Source organism: Sarcophilus harrisii, chromosome 3, assembly GCF_902635505.1.
Source record: "Sarcophilus harrisii chromosome 3, mSarHar1.11, whole genome shotgun sequence".
NCBI classification, from domain to species: domain Eukaryota; kingdom Metazoa; phylum Chordata; class Mammalia; order Dasyuromorphia; family Dasyuridae; genus Sarcophilus; species Sarcophilus harrisii.
This window is the reverse complement of record NC_045428.1, coordinates 417,552,247-417,574,500: the sequence shown is the minus strand read 5'-3', so window position 1 is coordinate 417,574,500 and position 22,254 is coordinate 417,552,247. Positions and strand designations below refer to the sequence as shown.

General features: G+C 33.8%; 1 protein-coding gene across 1 annotated transcript in view; it reads right to left on the bottom strand.

Moving 5' to 3' along the window:
• The window catches only part of CCDC148 (coiled-coil domain containing 148), a 279,517-nt gene that overhangs the window by 41,607 nt on the left and 215,656 nt on the right, over positions 1–22,254 (bottom strand). The window contains exon 12 of the mRNA XM_031960644.1: positions 2,398–2,516. Within this exon, the coding sequence (XP_031816504.1) occupies positions 2,398–2,516 (119 nt within the window). The remainder of the gene's footprint in view (positions 1–2,397; positions 2,517–22,254) is intronic.

Below are 22,254 nucleotides of genomic sequence, written 5' to 3'. Positions count from 1 at the left end.
TCAGATGGACAGGCTGAGTTTTGCTCTAATAAACACAAAATGCACAGTGTTAGAAGCTCTCCAGAAAACAGGGTAGATCTATGGACAATCACATAGAATGAGTCACCATAAATGTATTGTGGTGTATACCATTGAAGAGTTAACCCACATTAATAAGCTCATAAAGTAATAGAATTAGAAAAATTTTGCAGCAATAACGCCAAACTTTTCTCTGAAACAAAGGTTCATTTTTTTTTAACATTCTCCCAGTATAAACACTTTAGTATTATATTCATATAGGCACCAAATATTATAAAACATCTTAGGAATTTTTTCCTTTTTTTTTTTTTTTTTTTTGCTTAACACTTTCCTTTGTTATAGAAAGCTGATTTTCATCATTCTGGATATTTATGTAATATATATATATATATATATATATATATATATATATATATATATATATATATATACACACACATATATATTTATATATATATGTATACATATACATGTGCCTCATAAATTCACTAAATGCTTTTATCTTGAAGATATATGCTATTGACAATTATTTTCCCTCTCTCTGAGATGTTGGGTTGTCACTAAAGACATACACACACACACACACACACACATACACACACAAACACAAAATATTGTGGTGCTAAATGACTTGCCCATTGAATACTTTTTTGACTATCTCTTTTACTTTTCTCTATTGAAAACTGTATATAGAAAGTGGTCAAGGGCCACTTGATAAAGAAATGATCAAGGGCCAAGCTATTAGTTTTGTAGGAGATACTTGTTTGAGAATTAGAACATTCTTGTGGCAGTCCTCTTTGTAGTGGCTAGAAACTGGAAACTGAGTGGATGCCCATCAATTGGAGAATGGCTGAATAAATTGTGGTATATGAATATTATGGAATATTATTGTTCTGTAAGAAATGACCAACAGGATGATTTCAGAAAGGCCTGAGAGACTTACACGAACTGATGCTGAGTGAAATGAGCAGGACCAGGAGATCATTATATACTTCAACAAAATACTATATGATGACCAGTTCTGATGGACCTGGCCATCCTCAGCAACGAGATCAACCAAATCATTTCCAATGGAGCAGTAATGAACTGAACTAGCTACGCCCAGAGAAAGAACTCTGGAGATGACTAAAACCATTACATTGAATTCTAATCCCTATATTTATGCCACTCTGCATTTTGATTTCCTTCAGTTAATTGTACAATATTTCAGAGTCTGATTCTTTTTGTACAGCAAAATAACGGTTTGGTCATGTATACTTATTGTGTATCTATTTTATATTTTAATATATTTAACATCTACTGGTCATCCTGCCATCTGGGGGAGGGAGTGGGGGGAAGAAGGGGAAAAATTGGAACAAGAGGTTTGAATATTGTCAATGCTGTAAAGTTACCCATACATATAACCTGTAAATAAAAGGCTATTAAATAAATAAAAAAGAGAGAGAATTAGAACATTCCTATGAAATTTATCATAATGAAGTAAATGACTAGATGTGATGCTCACAAGTCAGTGAGTACAGTTTTCTATGCTGCTTTACTTATCCATTCTTCGATGCCCCCATAACATCTCCTGAATATTAGTGATTGCTCATGTTCTTTCTTTGTTTAAAATAATTATTTTGTGGCACAGTTGCACGTTAGCACCATATATCTATATTGAATGAAGCCAAGAATACAAAGTTTGTGAAAGCCTTCAGGAAAAAAAACTTCTTTTGTTAAACAAGTTATATGTTCAGATAAATATATTTGCAGTGTCTCAGTAAATATGTAGAATATATGTTATGCTTTTTAAAAATATTTTGTGTATTTATTTATACCAAATATTAAAAATATCCAAATACATAGTGCTTTGTTTTAATGGATAAACATGTTTGATGTATAATACTCATAATTTAATAGTAAAATTCATTGAAATGTGATACTGGAGTACAGCTTTTAAAAAATATTAATGTAGCATATTAATTCAATAATTATTTGAATTTTCTTTGGAATTTTTCAGAGTTCATTATATCAGATATGTGGTTTATTTTTTAGACTACAATAACAGGAATAATAATCCTATGTCATGTCAATAATAAAGTAAAACAATGCATAAAATAAAAATCATTTTTTATGAAACAGGACTATTTTGGAATCACAAAGAAAACTCAGGGAGGTAATTGAAAAACTTTAGCCTTATATCTGATGCTCTGAATATACTGGAATAAAAACTTCTGAATGGACAGAAGAAATGTCATACAACAATAAAAAACAGTACTATATAATAAAAAGCTCTATTGTAAGTGTCCTCGCTCTATCCTAACACATCACAATAGAATATATTTAAAATTATAATAACAACCAATCCTTTCTCCACATTTTTATGTCTTTTTTTTTTACCTTTCTTGGTCTTTAATTGCTTGTTCAGCCAATATTCTCCTTACTTGTTCCAGGCGCTGAAGATCTCTTTTTTCTATTTCTTGCCACTTTTGCTCTTTTTTAGCCCAGTACTCTTTGATCTAAGGTATAAAAGTTATATGACATTTAATACTAACAGATATATAAAGACAGAATAATATGGAGAAAAGCTGGGATAGTGTTATCCATTCAATCATATAAACAGAATTTAGCTCAAATGGCAATTTATCTTTTTATATTTCATATCTTCATCTAGAACCCAGTAGCAACTGGAAAATGAATTAAAACATGAGAGTATAGAAATCCAGACCGAAAACTTCTGAGGTAGAATGTAGCTCATGCTGGGATCTCTGGTTTTAATCTCTGGTTAACAAAATTGATTTTCAGGGAACCACAGCAATAGAATAGTATTGTCTTTAAGGTTTAATACCTATTCATTGCCCAAGAATATTTTTATCCTATTACAACAATGTAGTTTTATTTTAAATATAGCATTAAAAACTCATTACTTTAAAAGCATGATTTTATTTATGCTAATGGATAGCAGGATGTTAAAAGCTTCATGATTTAGGGGAAGTGGCAAGAGGGAAATGGGAGGAAGGAAGAAAAGGAACAATGAACAAGTTGAGGTATCTAATGGTTGTGTGTTCTGTGGTATAATAAAGGCCACATCTGACAAGTTCAGAAGAAAGTAATGAATTCAATAGGCATGTTTTGCCTTCCTCCTCTCAAGATTGCATGTCATATCAGGAGTCAGAGCTAAAAGGAACTTTAGAGATAATCCAGACAACCTTCTTCATTTTGAAGATGAGTAAGCTAAGGCCTAGAAAGGTTAAATGATTTTCATAAAGTCACACAAATAGTGAGTAGGAATATGAACCCAGGAGATTTCATTCCAAATCCAGTATTACTTGTCTCTACAACTTAGCCTAATTTGCCAGTGGGCCAGAATGTATAAGCAATAAGTACTGCTCTGTTTGGATGCTCCAATTTCCACTGCTTAAGATGTTATTTGTATAAGGCTAGGAAGATGTGGATTACTGGTAAATTTATAGCAGAATTAGACTTGAGGAAAGGAAGAATTGAGTTTGAATATACCCCAAACATTATTAGTTGTCTGATCCTGGACAAGTCACTTAAACTCTCCTAGTCCCATGTTTCTCATCAAATAGAAATAATAATAGCACCTGCATTTTGGGTTTGCTATTATGAGGATCAAATGAGATAAAATACATAAAGTACTTTGTTAACAGTTAAATAATTTAAGTATTTATTATTATTGTTATCCTTGTCATTAATTTTTTTATTGTTGCTTTTCAGTTGTTTCTGCCTCTTCATGACCCTATTTAGGATTTTCTTGGTGAAGATACTAGAGTGGTTTGTCATTTCCTTCTCCAGCTCATTTTACAGATGGGGAAACTAAAGCAATCAGGGTGAAGTAACTTTCTTAGGATCACACATCTAGTAAGTGTCTGAGACTAGACTTGAATTGAGGAAGATGAGGCTTCCTGACTCCAAGCGTGGCATTCTAACCTGGATGTCAGGTAGCTATTAACTAAAACTACTCCCTTAAGGAAATAAGTGCCTGTTTTGCCACAGGTCAAGCTGATACCTTAGAACAATGAGAGATAAGAGTGTTAGAACTGCTGCTCTTGTTCCCTCATGTTGTCAGCAGTGGGCTCATTTCAGTGCCCAATTATTTTGTGCCAGCTAAGATGGAGTTCCTTCTCTCACCACTCCTGCCAGTGTATAGGGAGAATATGAATAGTCTCCATTACTTATTATACTGCTCTTCCCTCCTATCTCTAAGGTCTCATCACAAAAACAGTAGCTATTGAATTCTGGGAAATGAGAAAAAAACACTTTGAGTACCAGAAGCATGGTTGTAGTCTTTCAGTAGCAAGTGTCAATTATAAATAGCACTTTTTGAACACTTGCTAATTAGGTGTATGGTGGGTACAAAATACAGAATTTGAAGACCAGAGAGCTCACCTATTTCAGCCTTTTACCTGGACAGCATTCTTCATTATGCTATTACAGAGGAAGAGTTATATACATCCTTTGCTGATGGAAAACATCTAATGGAGGGAGAGACATGGAAGGGAATATCGCCAGACCTTTCCAGGCAGCCCATTCCACTTTTTGTCAGTTTTGTCAGCTAGGAAATTATTTTTTATATTAAGCTGAATTATGTGTCTCAATTTCCACCTAAGTTCTACCCTCTGAGAATAAATAGGATCAAATGCCTCTTCTCTGTGATGTCACTACCTAATCTTTTTTTTTTTTTTTTTTTTTTTTTTTTTGTTTTTAAATCTGGTCTCTCAAAATCTAGAGTGAGCATGGACAATATGCCCAATTTGTTTCTCCTCCTTTATGACTGATGGTCCTACTTCCCATCATTTCTACTTTAGTAACTTATCCTTCCTTATTGTGCAGAATTGAATACAGAATGGCATTTTACCTTCTGTTAACTCCCAACTTTTGAAAATGAAGACTTTATCAGCTATTTTTTTTGCCAGAGAAGTCCGAGTAATTGTATCACTAAAGTCCCCTTTTACCACTATATCATGCCTTTATGCAAGTTTATGATATACCCCAAATTTCTCATGTGTTTTCCTCCTGGTTATGTGTTCTGTCATGTTTTCCCATGACAATATTGCTTTTCTTTGTCTTCTGTGGATCCTTACCCAAATACTTTCCATCCTGTACCTCCTTACTCTTCTTTTTATGGAGTTCCTCACATAAGTATATTGTCTTAACATGCAATGGTAGTATTTTTTGTTCCTATATGAATCATCAGAAATGTTTAGATTGTCATTTTTTGTCAAGAATTTAGATGCCCTCCAACTTATCCCAGCATGTGCCACAGGGGAAAATAGTGGTCCTATTGTTCATATTGAATTAACAAATAATTACCTAGATACCCCTGAGTAGGGATTCATCAACCAGTACTATTCTTTTCATCTTTCCCTGATCTTTGCAGAATTACCTCTCAGCTGGTGGAAATACGTCTCCATATCTCCACTCTCTATAGTACTTTTCCTGGAAATACAAGAAACTGCTTCTTTCAGACCTACCCCAGCTTCTCTTTCTTCAGTGAAAGCCTCCTATCTGTTATATGGCACTAAGCATTTACTGGGCCTTCAAATTTCTGGGTGTCACATTTTCTTCTCTCCGACTCTTGACAAAGGCAATAATTCCTCTCTGTAGTATTCTGGTTGGTTTTCTGGAGGTCTTTGGACCAACCAAACGAATTTCAACTGAGTAATCACCATGAGAATAGCCAGGGATAAAGTCCAAATTCTTTATTGTCTCCCTATCTGGCGCTAGGCTACCTTTCTGGAGGCCCTTCAGACCAACCTTGGTCTCAGTGGGGGACAGATCAGCCACCACAGTGGTGGGAAATGGAGTGAATGCCTTTCCTTGGCTCCAAGACCTTGAACTCCAGCCTCCAGTCCTCTGTCTTCTCTGAGTCTGTCTCTGAGTCCTCTCTAGGTCTGACTCTGACCTCTTAAATACTCTATTACAATTAAATCCATTCATCATACTAGAGTATGAGCCAATCATTATATCACTAGAGAACCATTATTTGTTGTAAGATTAGTTCAATCATACTGAACTAGAGAACTATTAATCACCATGCTAAACTAGATGACCATTGTCTTATCAATTCCACTGAGTTAACACCTTGTAAGAATCCTTGTTTCAAGTACAGAGTTCTGGCCCATTATACCACTTTGCCTTTCTTTTCCCCTCTTTGATTCTTTGTAGAAGAAACTCTTTTCCTCTTTCAGAGAAAATGTCATTTTCTCTACTAACTTGGAATATTCAGTAGGAATATATTCAGACAGACTTTTTAGTTTCACCACTAGAGAAATTAATTTGCATTTTGGATATGTGTAACTGCTACATGATATTGGCAAAATCCAAAAGTAGCATTCTCTCTTAAGCTCACTTAAGAGAACTACTTACAGCTCCTTTAAGATCTAAATTAAAATCAAAACTGGTAGCAAGACTTTAACTTAGCACCACAGGAAATTTATCTAGATGCAAATTTTAAATTCATTGCTTTTTAGATTTTAACTATGTAATGTTATTTTAATAGTTTTTCAATAAGGATTTAGGAAGTTATTGGGAATAGTAGAGAGATTCGATTGCATTTCTGGTGATGGCCAAATAAGTTTTTTGGAGGAAGCATATGGTTGGGGGGGGGAGGGGACAGGACATAGAAACATACTCTTAATATCCCCTCTATTGCTTATTAGATAGAAGATATTGCTCTTATTTCACAGTTCCTTATTTCATTCATTTTGGCAAAGTTGTGCCAATAAAAATGTAAATAACCTGCAGAAATTTTTCTCCTTATAAATTCATAAACCAAACTACTCCTTACTCTACTAGTTTTTCAAAGAGTCTAAAAACATTTTATGTACTAACTTACTTTTATAATCTTCCAAACAATTTGTTTCTTATTAAAAAAGACTTGCAAGCATAATTTTCTATGCTATTAAATTACATCAAAGTCTAATAAAAAAATTGAACTATAGCTACACAACTGTTAAATTATATTTTTTTCATTGCTACTTCAGGCTCAGAACTACTGTAAAATAGCATGAAGTAGAAATTGCTTTTCCCACATGAAAAAGCACAAAGTTAAGGTTAAGACACTACAATGAGGGAAGAGTTTGGACTATGATTCAAACTATTTATGTTATGCTTAACTTATGAATGAAAGAACTTCAATTTGTATGAGTCATTGAATTAATTACTAGAGAATTAATGTATTACTTTGACTTTGTGACATAACATAATCAGTCAGTTTTTAAGTCCCTAAATATTTATTAAATACCAATTATAGACCAGGCATTGTGTTAAGTGCTAGAGATAAAGACAAAAGATAGTCCCTTGTTTCAGAGGACTCACAATCTAAGAAGGGAAACAACTTAAAAACAATTATGTTCAAACAAGCTCTAGACAGGATAAATTGGTGATAATTGGCAAGTACTAGTAATAAATAATAATAAAATAGATCAGAATAACCTTGTAGAAGATAGAATTTTTGCTGGAACCTGAAGGAAGGCAGAGGAGTAGAAATAGCACAACCACTTTTCACAAGGACAACCACTTTTCACAAGGAAAACCTGGAAAAAAGATATAGCAAAGGAGACTGAGAAGGAGTGACACAAAAGTAGAAGGTAAAATGGTAGAGAACAGTGTCATTAAAAATCTAGTGAGAAGAGATTATCAAAGCTAAGAGAATGTCAAAGATTACAGAAAGCTAAAGAAGGAAAAAGATTGAGGGGAAAGGCATTGAATTTGATAATTATGAGATGACTGATAACTTTGGAGAGAGCAGTTTAATGATGAGATCAAAAAGTAAACTGAAAGGAGTTAATAAGAGTAAAAGTAGAGGAGGAAGAAGTAGAAAAATTAGATGGCCTTCTCAAATAATCACAAAAGGTAGAAGAGATGTGTGATGATAACTAGTAAGGATGAAAGGATTAAGTGAATGATTTTTTTGAGGATTGTAGAGCCATGATGAGCATGTTTTTGTAGATAATAGAGAAGCAGGCAAGAATAGACTGAAGATAAGTAATGATGAATGATAATAGTGCAGCAGTCTGCAAGAGGAAATGGGAAGGAATGGGATCCCCTGGGCATTTAATTGTATTTCTGCAACAAAATATAAGCCACATATATTTCTTGAATCCAATAATAGCATATATATAATTAAAACATATTCCTACTCTATCCCTCCCCTCAAAAAAAAAGAAAGAACAACTTTAAGACATTTTGTTAGTATTCAGAATCCTTCTCTGATTCCTCATCATTGTGTGGAAATGGTTTTGGTTTGTGAAGTCTGATTCAGTGAAGTACAAGCTCTAGAGATTCCTATAAAACTGAAAAAGATTGATACAATCAGAGGTACAAGAGTGGACCTTATGCTTGTTATTCAAAGATTGTCTTAGTTCATTTTGGAAATCACATTGGCTGTGATATTTTTTTGGAGAGCGATAATAATTTATTAAACCATCTGCTGCTATAGGACATAATGTTTATGATCTGCTTCTAGAAAGAGGTACCCTTCATTGAAAGAACCAGTGAGCCTTGAGATAATGAAGAATTTGGAAATCACTTTCCTATCCTATTTCTACCTGTCACATAAAAAAGTCTTATTGAAATGAAATTTAAAAAAATTTTTTTAAAGAAATGAAATTTTATTTCATCCTGGAAGAGTTCAAATGATGTCAGATTATGTCAAACATCTGGTGAGAGAGCAAATGCCTCACAGAATGATAACATTTTACAATGTATTTATATGGCATTTCCCACATTTCAAAACATTTTCACATACTATGATCCCACTGAATCTTCAAAATAACTCTATGAGATAAAAAGGATAACTATCATTATATCCATTTTAAAAATAGACATACTTATGATCAGAAAAGCTGAATGCCTGCCCCTGGTCAAACCTTATTGTCTCCTTATTTTGCCATTTAGGAGAATTAAGAACTGACCCTGGGAAAGTCACTAAGATTAAGTAAGTTTTGCCTCCAAAAAAAATCAAAAAATCAAAATGAAACTGACTGTGCATTGCCTACTATCTGCCTTTTAATTAATAATGTCAATGTAACAGGTAAAGTGTGGTATGAATTAGTTAAGTCAAGGATTGACTAATGTCTTGTAATTAATTTCAATGTTAGTCACTTATCACTTTATTGCATCTTTTATTTCACAGTTTTCATTGTACATAATCTCCTGGTTCTAATTCTGGTGTTCTTTCACTAACATCATGCTGTCTTGCTTTCTAGTAACCCAACTAATGAATAATCAGTCTAAAGATCACTAGAGAATGAGAATTAAGTATAAATTGTTACCCATTCTAATTTTCCTCTGAAACTTATGAAAATTTCTTCATATGCTTAGGGTCTCAGATACTGACAATCTCATTCAAGTGAAGTCAACAGAATTGTGTGATCTATAGTGATAAACATATTGGAGCTCTTCTTTAATTTAGCTTTTTTTGTCCATTACAAGCTATAATTTAACATTTCCTTTAACTAATAGGGAGCACTGAATCTCAGTTTCTTGATGCACTGAAATGGATGAATATTGTATAGCTTATTAATTTTTTTTTATTATAGCTTTTTATTTACAAGTTATATGCATGGGTAATTTTACAGCATTGACAATTGCCAAACATTTTGTTCCAATTTTTCCCCTCCTTCCCCCATCTCTTCCCCCCAATGGCAGGTTGACCAATACATGTTAAGTATATTAAAATATAAATTATAGCTTATTAATTCTTAAATAACCCGAGTTTTAAAAGATGGTATCAAGATCTTGAAGTTATATTCTCAACTATTTGAAAAAGAATTTCCCTTCTAACCTGAACATATTTATTCTGTTAGGTCTTTCCAAAAGACTAGTCACTTTTGGGGCAGCTAGGTGGCTTAGTGGATAGAGCACCAACCCTGAAATCAAGAGCACCTGAGTTCAAATTTGACCTCAGACACTTCCTAGCTGTGTAACCCTGAGCAAGTTATTTAACCCCAATTGCCTCAGCAATAAAAAAAAAAAAAAAAAAAAAAGTGAATGTTAAAAAGACTGTTCATTTTATATAGCCATTTTATCATTCCTTATTTTCTGTATTGAGATATCAGATAACAAATATAAAATGGTGAGGCAAGAAACCATTTTCCTTTGTTTTATTTCTAGGTCTGTTATCAGTTGTTCTCTAGTGTCTCACTTTTCTCATTTTCTTAAGAGTTCAGTGTGCAACTAATACACTACACTTTTATGCAAATTAAGCAAGAAAACATAACAAAGAGGAACACGCTTGTTGTCATATTTACTTCCCTTGTATTAAGGGAAAATATTTTAAGTTCAGATATTTACATTGAGACCATCATTTTATCTACCTGAAAACACTTCCCCTCTTATATCCATCTTTACAAATTCTACTCAAGCCTCAAGACAAGACCTGGTTCAAAGGCTTCCCATGATTCCCTATAGAATTCTTCTCTTATATTCCTAGACTAAAGTGATCTTTGCCTCTTCTAGATGCCTGGAGCAATAACAGGATGTCCTAGATCTTGTAATTAAGTTATAGTCCTAAAAAAAGGTGCTATAGATCAGAATAAGGTGTATCATAGTAAATGTTATAATAAATAAATATATATGTATGTGGGTGTGTATATATATATATATATATATATATATATATATATATATATATATATATATATATATATATAATGTAAAGGTTTCCTGACCATGGACCTGATTTTCAGGTGTTTTTTTTTTTTAATAGAAATTACAGTTAGGCAGTGCATTGGATAGAACCCTAGCCCTGGTGTTGGGAAGGTCTGAATTCAAATATAGCCTCACACATATACTAGCTATGTGATCCTACGTGAGTCACTTAACCCTGAGTACCTCCAAAAAAAAAGAGAGATTTCTTGCCTCACCATTTTATATTTGTTATCTGATATCTCAATACAGTTGTCTTTGATCCTAAAAAAAAAAAAAAATCACCACCAAAAAAAATAGGGACAGTCACCATATTTAATTGTATAAATTTCCTTAATTTATATAATTATAAATTAAATATTTATGTGATATAGCATAACACTTCCCACCATATATATAGTATAAATCAATTAAGTCAGGAACACAATAAACAATGACATAAAACTTATCTTTACTTATAGATCAGAAAGTCTGTTTTATTTATGACTATTCCCAATTCAGTCTTAGACAGCCTCTTTTACCATATCCCAAATCCTCTGATTGTTTCTCTATTGAATTTTGAGGTAGATCTCAAAAAGGCAGAAAAACCATGAGGTCCAGTGACCAAGTCTAGGAAGGAACCAATCCCGAGGACTGACCTGACTGCCACAGTTTAGTAGTGGCTTGATCTGATAGCCAAATGAAAGAGTGATTTGTCCATTAATATACCACATATGGAAGTGAACTTAATAAAATGAATGTTTTATGGCAACTGCTTTAAGCTTAAGTTCTCTCTCCTTAGGGAAGAGGTGGTAAAAAAAAAAAAAAAAAAAAAAAAAGTACTGAATTCCAGGAGTGAGAGACAGTCTGTTCAAAAGACGAGAAATTAAGATGGAATGGCAAATTCAAGAAACAGACAGGAGTTTGGTTTGATGGAAAAGAATTCATGCAAAATAAAAGTGGGATCAAGATGGTAGAAATTTTTAAATGCTAAGCAATTGTTTATATTTTATGCTGAAGGCATGAGGGAGCCACTAAAAATAAATCAATAAAGACCAAAAATTAATTTGTAATCACCTGAATCCTAACTAGCAATTCCTTCATCTAAAGCCAAAATAGGTAAGAGTTGGGGAAAGTGGTAACATTGGTGCAAAAGACAGTCTGCCCTGCCTGCCAAGGTGTTATGGCATTAGATACAAAACAGGATGATGGAGGATCATGAAATATGGGGAAAGTAGTCTCTCCATCTCTGCAGAGAAGTAATGTAGTACCTTATACATTGGTACATAAAATAAATCTCTATCAAATATCTCCATTTAACCTGTTCTGGTTACAGCTCTGGCAATCACCAATACCATTGTTTGCCTGCTGAACATGAGTGGAGTGAATGAATTGGTTCAATTCATATCTGTGACATTTAATGTTTTAATTTTGTCTGACATATTTGATTTTGTTATGAAATGTTCTGGCTCCTTTCAGAAGGCAGGCTGTAAAGGGCTGAATCGTGTTGGATCATTAACACAGAGAAAGGTCAGAGAGAGAATTAAGGGCAAATGTTAGGTGCCTCCAGTATAAAAAGCAGCTCAAAAGGAAAAATCCAAAGCTCAGGAAAATTAAGAAACTAGAACAGCAGCAAAACTGTGGGCTAAATGCCATTTAGAAGCTGGTAGTTCCATTAGAAAGGGAAAGGGTAGTTCAAGAGAACTCAGGAGCTTAAAACACTGTTGCTTCTCACAAATAGCAAGAAAGTGTTAATGTAGTATTTAATGCCTGTAATCAAACTACTTAAAAATAGCTTTAAAAAAAAAAACCAACAACAAGCTGGAACAAATAGGACCAAAATTGTGAAAATATCCTGGCATGGCCTGAAGATAGAATAGGATAAATAAAGCAAATTGGTAGAAACTAAGTTTTATCATAGTTAAGCTGTACAGTTAAGAGTGTACTCTACTAATATTATTAATTGGTTCCATACAAACATGACTCTAAGAGATTAATAATGCTGCAGAGGAAAGTTAGTTCCATAGCAACAATGCTATAAATGGAAGGTTCTTTCTAGAGCAGTCAAAATTCAGGCTATAAATGCTCACAATCAGTCTTTACAGAGATCTGACACTATAATAAGGCTGGATTGGACCAGGTGGCACTGGGTAGGGGGGCTGCATCGCTGAGAGACCAAAGGTGTGAATGGCAAATTAAGTCATCTGAGTGCTCTGTGAGGTTTGCATCTGGCATTGAAAAATGGAAGAAAAATGAAAATCAGGACAACTGACTAAATAAGCAGCAAACAATCCAGTGACGTCCCAGAAAGGGAATGGAAGAGACATGGAGTAACCCATTCTTAGGAATCCCCCAACTTTAAAATTTAAATTTAAGACATAAGAAGAGATGAGAACCATTGGATGCATTTGAACATTGTTTCTTAAACAAATATTGTGTTGCTGCATTTTGCTGTTTATACCACTATCTCTTTCCAACAATCCTCCCACCTAAAAACCTTTTTTAAAAATAAAGAGAAACAGTCAAGGCAAAGAGTTCTTAAATCTATACTTCTCCTATCCTGGTTACAACAGATAATTATAAGTTGGTTTTACAACAACTTTCCTAATCAGTCATCAAACTCTATTTAGTAACGAATGCATTTCAGTCATTTCTATTGCTAGTTATTAACACAGGAAAACTATTGAAGTTTTATTAGCTATTTCTTGGCATATTTATGTTAGAAAGTGAAAGCTTTCCAACGATATTAAGCAACTTAATTAAAAAATACAACATAACTCATAGCAATATTTTAATCTTCAAAAAAAACCAGTTTGAGGCTCAGTATATTTTGGAATGATCCAGACGCTACTATATATATATATACATATATATATATATATATATATATATATATGCCATTCATTGTCATGTATCTTCTATAATTACTTAACTAGTACAACACTGTTTCATTTATGTGTTATGCTTTAAAGTTAAGTAAGAAAATGAATGGTTGATTATAGGAAAAAATTCTAGCCTTTATTTTTACCAGAATGAAACTTTGAAATAATTCTGATGAGGAGGAAGAGAGAGAGTTGTTTTAAAAAAAGAGAGAGACCAAAGTAGTTTCATGGGGAGAATTCACTAACTAACTTTGATTTTTTTTTTAATGTAAAAGAGATGAATAAAAAACCATGGCTTGGCCCTGTAAAAACAGTCTCCATTATGTTAAAACTCAGAATGAGCTAAGACCACTGCCATGGCCACAGCCCCACTTTTATTATTTATTTCCATTTTTTAGGGAGTAGTAGTGATTTGAACTCACTAAAGGCAGCTAGTTGATCTCACTATCATACTTACTTGGGCATCAACTTCCTATTATCCATTTTATTCTGTCCTCAGTTCAAAAAATCATTCTACTTGGCAGAGAAAACTAAAGCAAAAGAGTAGCTGCCTTTCCCCTGCACATGTCATTATTGGTTAAAATCATCCCATATCTACCAAGCAATGGTTCCATTCTTCCTTTGTTTTACTTTTGTCTTTGATCCTAAAAAAAAAAAAAAAAAAATCATCACCTAATTTTTTATCTTGATCTTTCCTTGACAATCTCAGCTCATTAAACTATATCTCTCTTTAAAAAAAAATAAATAGACCTATTTTTTCATTTTTTTCATTTTTCATTTTCATTTAAATATAATTGTAAATATCAATACTCTAATCTTTCCATATAAACTTGTACAAATATACAGGGCTTCATTCTGGGCCCTCTTTTCTTCTTCTTCTCTATTACTTCAATTGGTGATCTCATCAGCTTCCAGGGATTTAATTATCATCTCTGTGTTGATGTTCCTCAAATCTGTTGATCCAGTCCTAGCTCCCATCTCCAAATGCTTTTCAGACATCTTGAGCTGATTAACCAGAAGACATTTTAAATTCAACTTGTACAAAATAAAACTCATTATCTTTTCCCATTAACCATTCCTCTGATCCCAACTTGCCTGTTACTGGTAAGGGTGCCACCATCCTCTCAAAACCCAAGACACAAAACTTAAGTGAGATCCTGTGCTTAAAAGTCACTTGCAGGATTCTTTTCTAAATCCACTTCATTTAAAAATCTTCCCTGTGTTCCTTGTTTATAGTTTTTTTGATCCTATTTATTTGCTTGTTATCTTCTCCCCATTAGATTGGAATCTCTTTGAAGACAGAGACTGTCTTAAATTATTTTTTTTGTATCCCCTTACAGGGCTTAGCATGACAGAACATAGGAGCATTTAATAAATGTTTTTGACTATGTTCATATAAATATATACAAATCTCTTTGATAAACATACACAAAAGCTTAGTAGCTTAAAACTATACTAATTTTTGAGCCATTTATTCTAGGCATATAATTTCTCTTTAAAATATTTGAGATTTAGTGGATTTATAGTTCGTTGTGATTCAATAGCATGATAAGGAAGCAAAGAAAACTAATGTTATCAGATTGCATTGAGAGATTTATTGTCCAGAAAAAGGGTAATTGTAGTGTTGCTGAACTCTACCCTAATCAAATATAGAGTATTTTATATGTGGGGAAATAGGAATAATGGCTAGAAATTCTAAAAAGACAACTTTATCCTAACAATTATGAATATCCAAAAAAAAAGGTCCCCTTCAATAAAGTTATTCTTTTCTTTTTTTTATAATACTTTTTTATTGACAGAACCCATGCCAGTGTAATTTTTTACAATATTATCCCTTGCACTCACTTCTGTTCCGATTTTTCCCCTCTCTCCCTCCACCCCCTCCCCTAGATGGCAAGCAGTCCTATATGTGTTAAATATGTGGCAGTATATCCTAGATACAATATATGTGAGCAGAACCGAACAGTTCTCTTGTTGCACAGGGAGAATTGGATTCAGAAGGTAGAAATAACCCAGGAAGAAAAACAAAAATGCAAACAGTTTACATTCATTTCCTAGTGTTCTTTCTCTGGGTGTAGCTGCTTCTGTCCATCCTTGATCAATTGAAACTGAGCTAGATCTCTTTGTCAAAGAAATCCACTTCCATCAGAATACATCTTCATACAGTATCATTGTTGAAGTATATAATGATCTCCTGGTTCTGCTCATTTCACTCAGCCTCAGTTCATGTAAGTCTCTCTAAGCCTCTCTGTATTCATCCTGCTGGTCATTTCTTACAGAACAATAATATTTCATAACATTCATATACCACAATTTACCCAACCATTCTCCAAATGATGAGCATCCATTCATTTTCCAGCTTCTAGCCACTACAAACAGGGCTGCCACAAACATTTTGGCACATAAAGTCCCTTTCCCTTCAATAAAGTTTTTCAAGCAAAGACTAGATAATTACTTATCAGAGATGTTGAAGATGGGATTCTTATTTAAACTCTTATTTAAATCTATGAAATTCCTTCAGTTCAAACTCTGATATTTTATGATTCTGAGGTTTTAAGGAAAAACTATGTACAATAAAAGTTTGTTTTTTCAAAGCTACATTCCAGAAAGAAAGAGAAAATGAAGACTAGGACCATTGCTTGGGAATGAATAAGATAATAAGTGATGATGGAAAGGCTCAATTTCTGTTATTTTCTAATTTTTTCTACTAAGGAGACTCATTTTTGAATTGTAAAGGATTGAGGTTGGCGGAGAACTACTAATGTGGAGTTGATACCTACGATAAACAAGGAGATAGTAAAAGAGCACTTAGCTACCCTTTCTAAGTTCAAGTCACCAGACTAAGATAAGATATATAGCCCAGAATAATGAAATAAGTGACATATATGATCACTGTGAGTAATCTTTTGAAAGATAACAGAGAGCAGGAAAAATCTAAAACTGGATACGGTCAAATGAAAGAAAGAAAGAAAGGAAGGAAGGAAGGAAGGAAGGAAGGAAGGAAGGAAGGAAAGAAGAGAATAAAGTCTGCAAAATATAGGTCAGTAATTTGGATATTTGGTAATCTAATTTTTAAAATAAACATTTATTTAGCATGTACTATGTACAAGGTACTTGCTGATATGGATATAAAGACAAAAACTAAACAGTCTTTGCCTTTGATGGTCTTAGGGGATTATAATATGCCCACATATAAAAACAGTACAAACAAAATTTGAGGAGGGATAGAGGACAGTGGATATAGTGCTATCTTGAAACTGGGAAGACCTGGGTTAAAATTCTACCTTATATACTAAATAGTTATTTTACCTTAAGCAAGCCATTTTACCTGAATGTGAAATGAAGGATTCCAACAGGTAGGTATATATAAAGGATGAAAGAGCACATTCTAGGCACAGAGAATAGCAAATATACAAAGTGGGGAAAAGCATGGGATATGTTCAAGGAATGATGAGTAGGTTGATAAGAATGGAGCATAAGGCACAAAATTATGAGAAATTATATATTCAGATTTGCATTTTAAGGAACAAATTTGACAGTGGTGTGATGCAAGGATTGTAATGGGACAAGCCTAGAGGTTAATCAGGTAATCATAATGGTGAGAAGTAATGAACCCTATAATTAGGATAGAGGCAGTAGGAATAGACAGGAGGAGATAGATTCAAAAAGCTATTTGGGAAAAAGAATTGAAAGGACTTGATGAATTAACCAATGAATGAAAAAGAATTTATTAAATGACTATTGGGTACCAAGTTGAAGTCTAGAACCCAAGAACAGGACCAGCAAAGGAGTGGAAAGAAAAAAAAGAGATATTAATTTTACAGTTAAACAATTATAAAATGAAGATGCTAATGCAATAAAAGTATGCACAAAACAAGGAATCATAAGAATCATAGCAGAAATTAGTAAAAGAGGAAACAAAAGGATAACTGAATGAATATCTAAAACAGGAAACAAAAGGATAACTGAATGAATATCTAAAACAAAGAACTGACCTTTAAAATGACCAATATAAGTGACATGTACCTAGTGTTCTATATACTTAGTCAAATCCAGTAGTCTTTCACACTTAAGTAGAGCACTGGGGTTATTCCAGGTTTAGAAGGCCACATTAATAGTTGGATATTCCAAAGAGGCCCTAGGTGCTAAGGGAAATCACAATATGATACAATAGCAGAGGCATCATCCTCTGTACCAAAGTATCAAAGCCAGAAAAAAGACCACACTAGGGTAGTCAATTACAATTATCGTACTTTTAAAGAAATTATTGATTATTATATCCAGTGGAAAGGATAAAAGGGGACAGGAAGCATATGAATGGCAGCAGGGTAGATACCAAGTAGTAGTAGGTGGATCATTGGACAGCTTGATAGTTTCTGAAGCACAGGCAAGGGTTCAACTAGATAGAGTGGACTAAATAAATTTACATCTACTTAGTTAAGAATACTCAGTCCCAGGGCAGAAGATCCAAAGTTATAGATAAGAGGCAGAGCACCTGTAAACAGTGGATCATTTATGCCTTTTCCTAGTCCCTACCTTTCCCTAGGAAATCCACTTTCCTGACTCCCAAGTATTGGCACTTGACTTTTGATGCCAAAATTAAAATCATTGTAAAATATTGCTTATTTCATCTTTCATTCATCCTCTTTAACCTTGTTTTTATGCTTAATAATAATTTAATTATTCATTTAATAATATTTATACTCTACTACACATATTAGATGTGTTTTAACATTATATACATGTATATATATGCTGAGGGTATGCTCATTTTTAAAAACTGATGAAGTACACAATTAAAGATAAATAGATGACATTTCCACAGATTCTCTCTTAGTAATCCTGCCAATTATCATAGGTTCAATTTTCATTTCTAGGCAGACAACTTCCAGATCTATATATCCATATCTATTCTCTCTCCTAAGTTTCAGTTTCACATCAAAAACTGCCTATTGGATATTTTCAACTAGATGCACAATAGGTACCTCAAATTCAAAATAGAACTCATTACTCCTAACCCCACAAATCCATCTTTTCTCTCTTCTCTTCTCTTCTCTTCTTTTATCTCCTCTTCTTCTCCTCCTCTTCCTTCTTCCTCTTACTCATTCTCCCTTTCCTCTCCCCCTCTTCCTCTCTTTTCTTCCCTATTCCTTCTTCCTTCCCTCCCTCCTCCCTCTCTTTTTCTCTCTATCATCAAGGCAAGCATTATCTTTCTCTCAATTTTCATGGATCCATCACTCTCACTATTCATATCCAATCAGTTGCTAGGTCTCTTTTATTCTGTTTCTATAACATCTTTCATGTCCATTCTCCCTACTAGCATAACCAAGATCCTAGTTGAGAGTAAGCCTGAAAAGAAGTTTTTGGAACTTGATTTGTAAGACACTGTGAGGGATAAAAATAATTTCCTTCCACTGCCCCATATAAGTTTTTGGTAAGCTTTTTTTAAAAGTATGGTTGCCAGCATAATTTGAATGGGATCTGAGGAATACATGCTAGGAATGGTATCCACAGGCAAGACAGAAGTTAAAATAAATTTTAGATAATTAGTCATTTAAGAATTTGGACAAAGAATCTAAGGGGAAGCAAGGGGAAAAACATAATTCGAAGAAAAGATAAAAGTAACTAGCTTGGATCTACACCACCACCACCACTCCACATCACACACACACACACACAGAGTATCCAATAATAGCGCCTGTCGCTAAATGCTAAAAGTATGTCCCCCCAAAAAACCCTCTCTTAATAAAACAAAGTAGAAGCCCTTTCCCTTTCCTCATAGAACTTAACAGCAATTGAAGACCCCAAGAAAGGGTTTCAGTGCAACAGCAGCTAATGAGGAAAAGAGTGCAATGACATTTCCAGAGGATAATCACAGTTCTGCAATGTTAGGCATATGCTTTGTTCTGGCTACATGTATTTCCCAGTCATATATGTTACCTATAAGTATCTGTTTCTCCACTGATGGCATGGTAATCTGTGTGGTGCTCCAATATATGCTTTCTTGCTATTTAATTTGATATGTTGTTTAATTAAATATGTTTTCTTTTCAATGTATTCTTTGGTTGCTCCTTATTTAAAAACATACATTATATATGTGTATACATATATACACACATATGTGTGTATGTATATGTATATATGCATATATATATATGGCCTTTTAAGCAATAATTTTTGAGTACCATGAACCTGGGTTGTACTTCTAAGGGTTTAACTGTAAGCTAAGCGACTATTTGCATTGTTGATATTCCTAAACAAGTAACACTATAGACTTAAATCAATGGAAACTCATAATTTTGGAGATGGTCCTAGAAAGAAGGCACAGTTGTCTAAGTAGTCTATACCTTTCCCATACTACTTAACTCCTCCAAATGTTATAAGATGCCCCCTCAAGTTTTTTTCTTTGACATTATGATACTGTAAAATAAGATTATCTTTTCCTCATTTAGCTAAGTGTTTGTATACTCTGTGGTAAAATTTGTCCATCTTCCTGGAAAAATTATTAATTTTGAGGTAGGTCTTGTTATTCAACCCCATATTACAATGGAGGAAATTGAGACTGGCAGAGCTTAAGTGACTTACTAGGGGAAGATTTGAATTCAGGTCTCCCTAACCTGGATCCAGAGCTTTATCCATGGTATATATGTACCTAAATTCTGAGAAGCAGGTACTATTGATATTCCTAATTTTTTATAGTTGAGACCAAAAAAAAAAAAAGATTAAAAAAAATTTCCCAGCATCACACAGCTAGTAAGAGTCTGAAGCTATATTTGAACTCAGGTCTTCCTGACTCCAAATCCAGCTACATGCATCAATACATTTTTTTCTCATATCAATCAATAAGCATGTATTAATCTGGGAGGGCAGATACTGCAAGTATTATGATCTTTGTTTTACAGATGAAAGAGCTAAGGCTCTAAAAGGTAGTATGATTTGCCCATTATCACAGAGAGATTAAGTGTCAGAGGTAGGATTCAAACCTAAAATCCACTGTTCTTTTCCACCCCAGTCCAGAATCTCTGGGATCAGAAGAACACATAAACAACACCCAAGAAAGATTCCCCCAAAGTCCCCAAAAAGCAGAGCCCCACAAGCACTTATTATGTGCCTAATATGTAGTGTATTCTTGGTACACTGTATGTGGTGCTGAGCAGTCACCCCCAAAGATAAAACAGTTCCTAACCTTGTGGAGCTCACATTCTTACAGAAACATACAACATGTTCACAGATAAATACAACATATGTACAAAATGAAATGATAGGGAGATACTAACAATTGGAAAATTAAAAGCTCCTTAAAGTAGGTAACATGAGCTGCATCTTAAAGAGAGCAAAAATTCCAAGGAGCAGAGGTGAATAGGGAGAACATTACAAAAATGGAAGATAAGACCAGAACATACAAGGAAACATAGCCTCTAATCAGCTTGGAAAATCAGGGTGGAGACAGATCATGAACAGCATTCAAAATGGGGGTAACTCTTGTCCCAATATCCAATAATATTAATGAATTAATCAGACAGTTTTTAGAGAGGAATATTTACTAAAGTAGTAGTGCTGTTAAGTAGTGGTTTTTTTTCCTTAATCTCCCCCTTCACCAAAGTTTGTGACACTCTCCCATCAGTCCATAGAGAGTCCAAGGGAAAGTACACTCAAATTGAAAAAGCACACAAAGCAAAAGGACATATTCTTTTTCTCTTCCCCCCACTTTTCCTCCTGGGATAATTATAAAACTCCCTTAGGCACAATGAATAAGGCTTTTCTTCTGGACTTTTTTTTTCCTGAGGCAATTGGTATTAAGTGATTTGCCCAGTCACATAGGTGGGTTTTTTATAAAGTCAGAAAGCTGTTTTTCCACAGTGTATCAATATTGTTCTGAATTTCCAATATAAACATTTCATCAGCTGTCCCAAGAGCTCTGCTAGGATTAGGACACCAATGGAAAGTCTGAGTCTTCTGGTCCCTGAAAGTTCAATAGGTCATTTTATGATCAAAATTGGGGTAATAAGGAGCTAAGGCCAAGATCAAAACCAAGACAGAGTCCAAAACTAAAATCAAGGTCAAGACCAAAGTCAGTGTTCTTCTTCTTGCTCCTCCCTTTTTTTTTTTTTATCTAAAACACTGCTTCTCAAAGATTTAGGTGGAAGGCTTCTACTCCAACGTATTAGACACTTGAATATCTGGATTCTCAACTTGTCTATTTTATTTAAATAAACACACACACACACACACAGCCAAGTTTCCTTAATCAATCTCAACACAATTCCTATACAAAATCACCCCAGTTGATCTAATAGCTCTTGAGGACATTGAAATTGATCAAGGATATTTTTGTATTTAATCTAAAGTCCATGATTAATATATTGATTTAAGAAGTGTTCTCACATGGTTACATTAGCAACCATTTTATCACTCACTTTAAGTAGAATGGGGTAATTGATTGATTCAATAAATTTCTACCTTAACACCAGGTAAAGAGTTTATATTCCATGTTCTAGGCAATGGGGAGACATTGAAGCTTCTTGAGTAGGGCAGTGATGAATGATCTAGTCAGACCTGTGTTTTAGGAAGATCAGTTTTGCAGATTTTTTGAAGAATAGATTGGATGGAGAAAGACTGGTAGCAGGAGGATGAATTAGGAATCTGTTGCAATTATAAACATTAGAAGAGATGACAGCTTCAATTAGGATAGTTGTGATATGAATACAGAGAGGTGAATGTG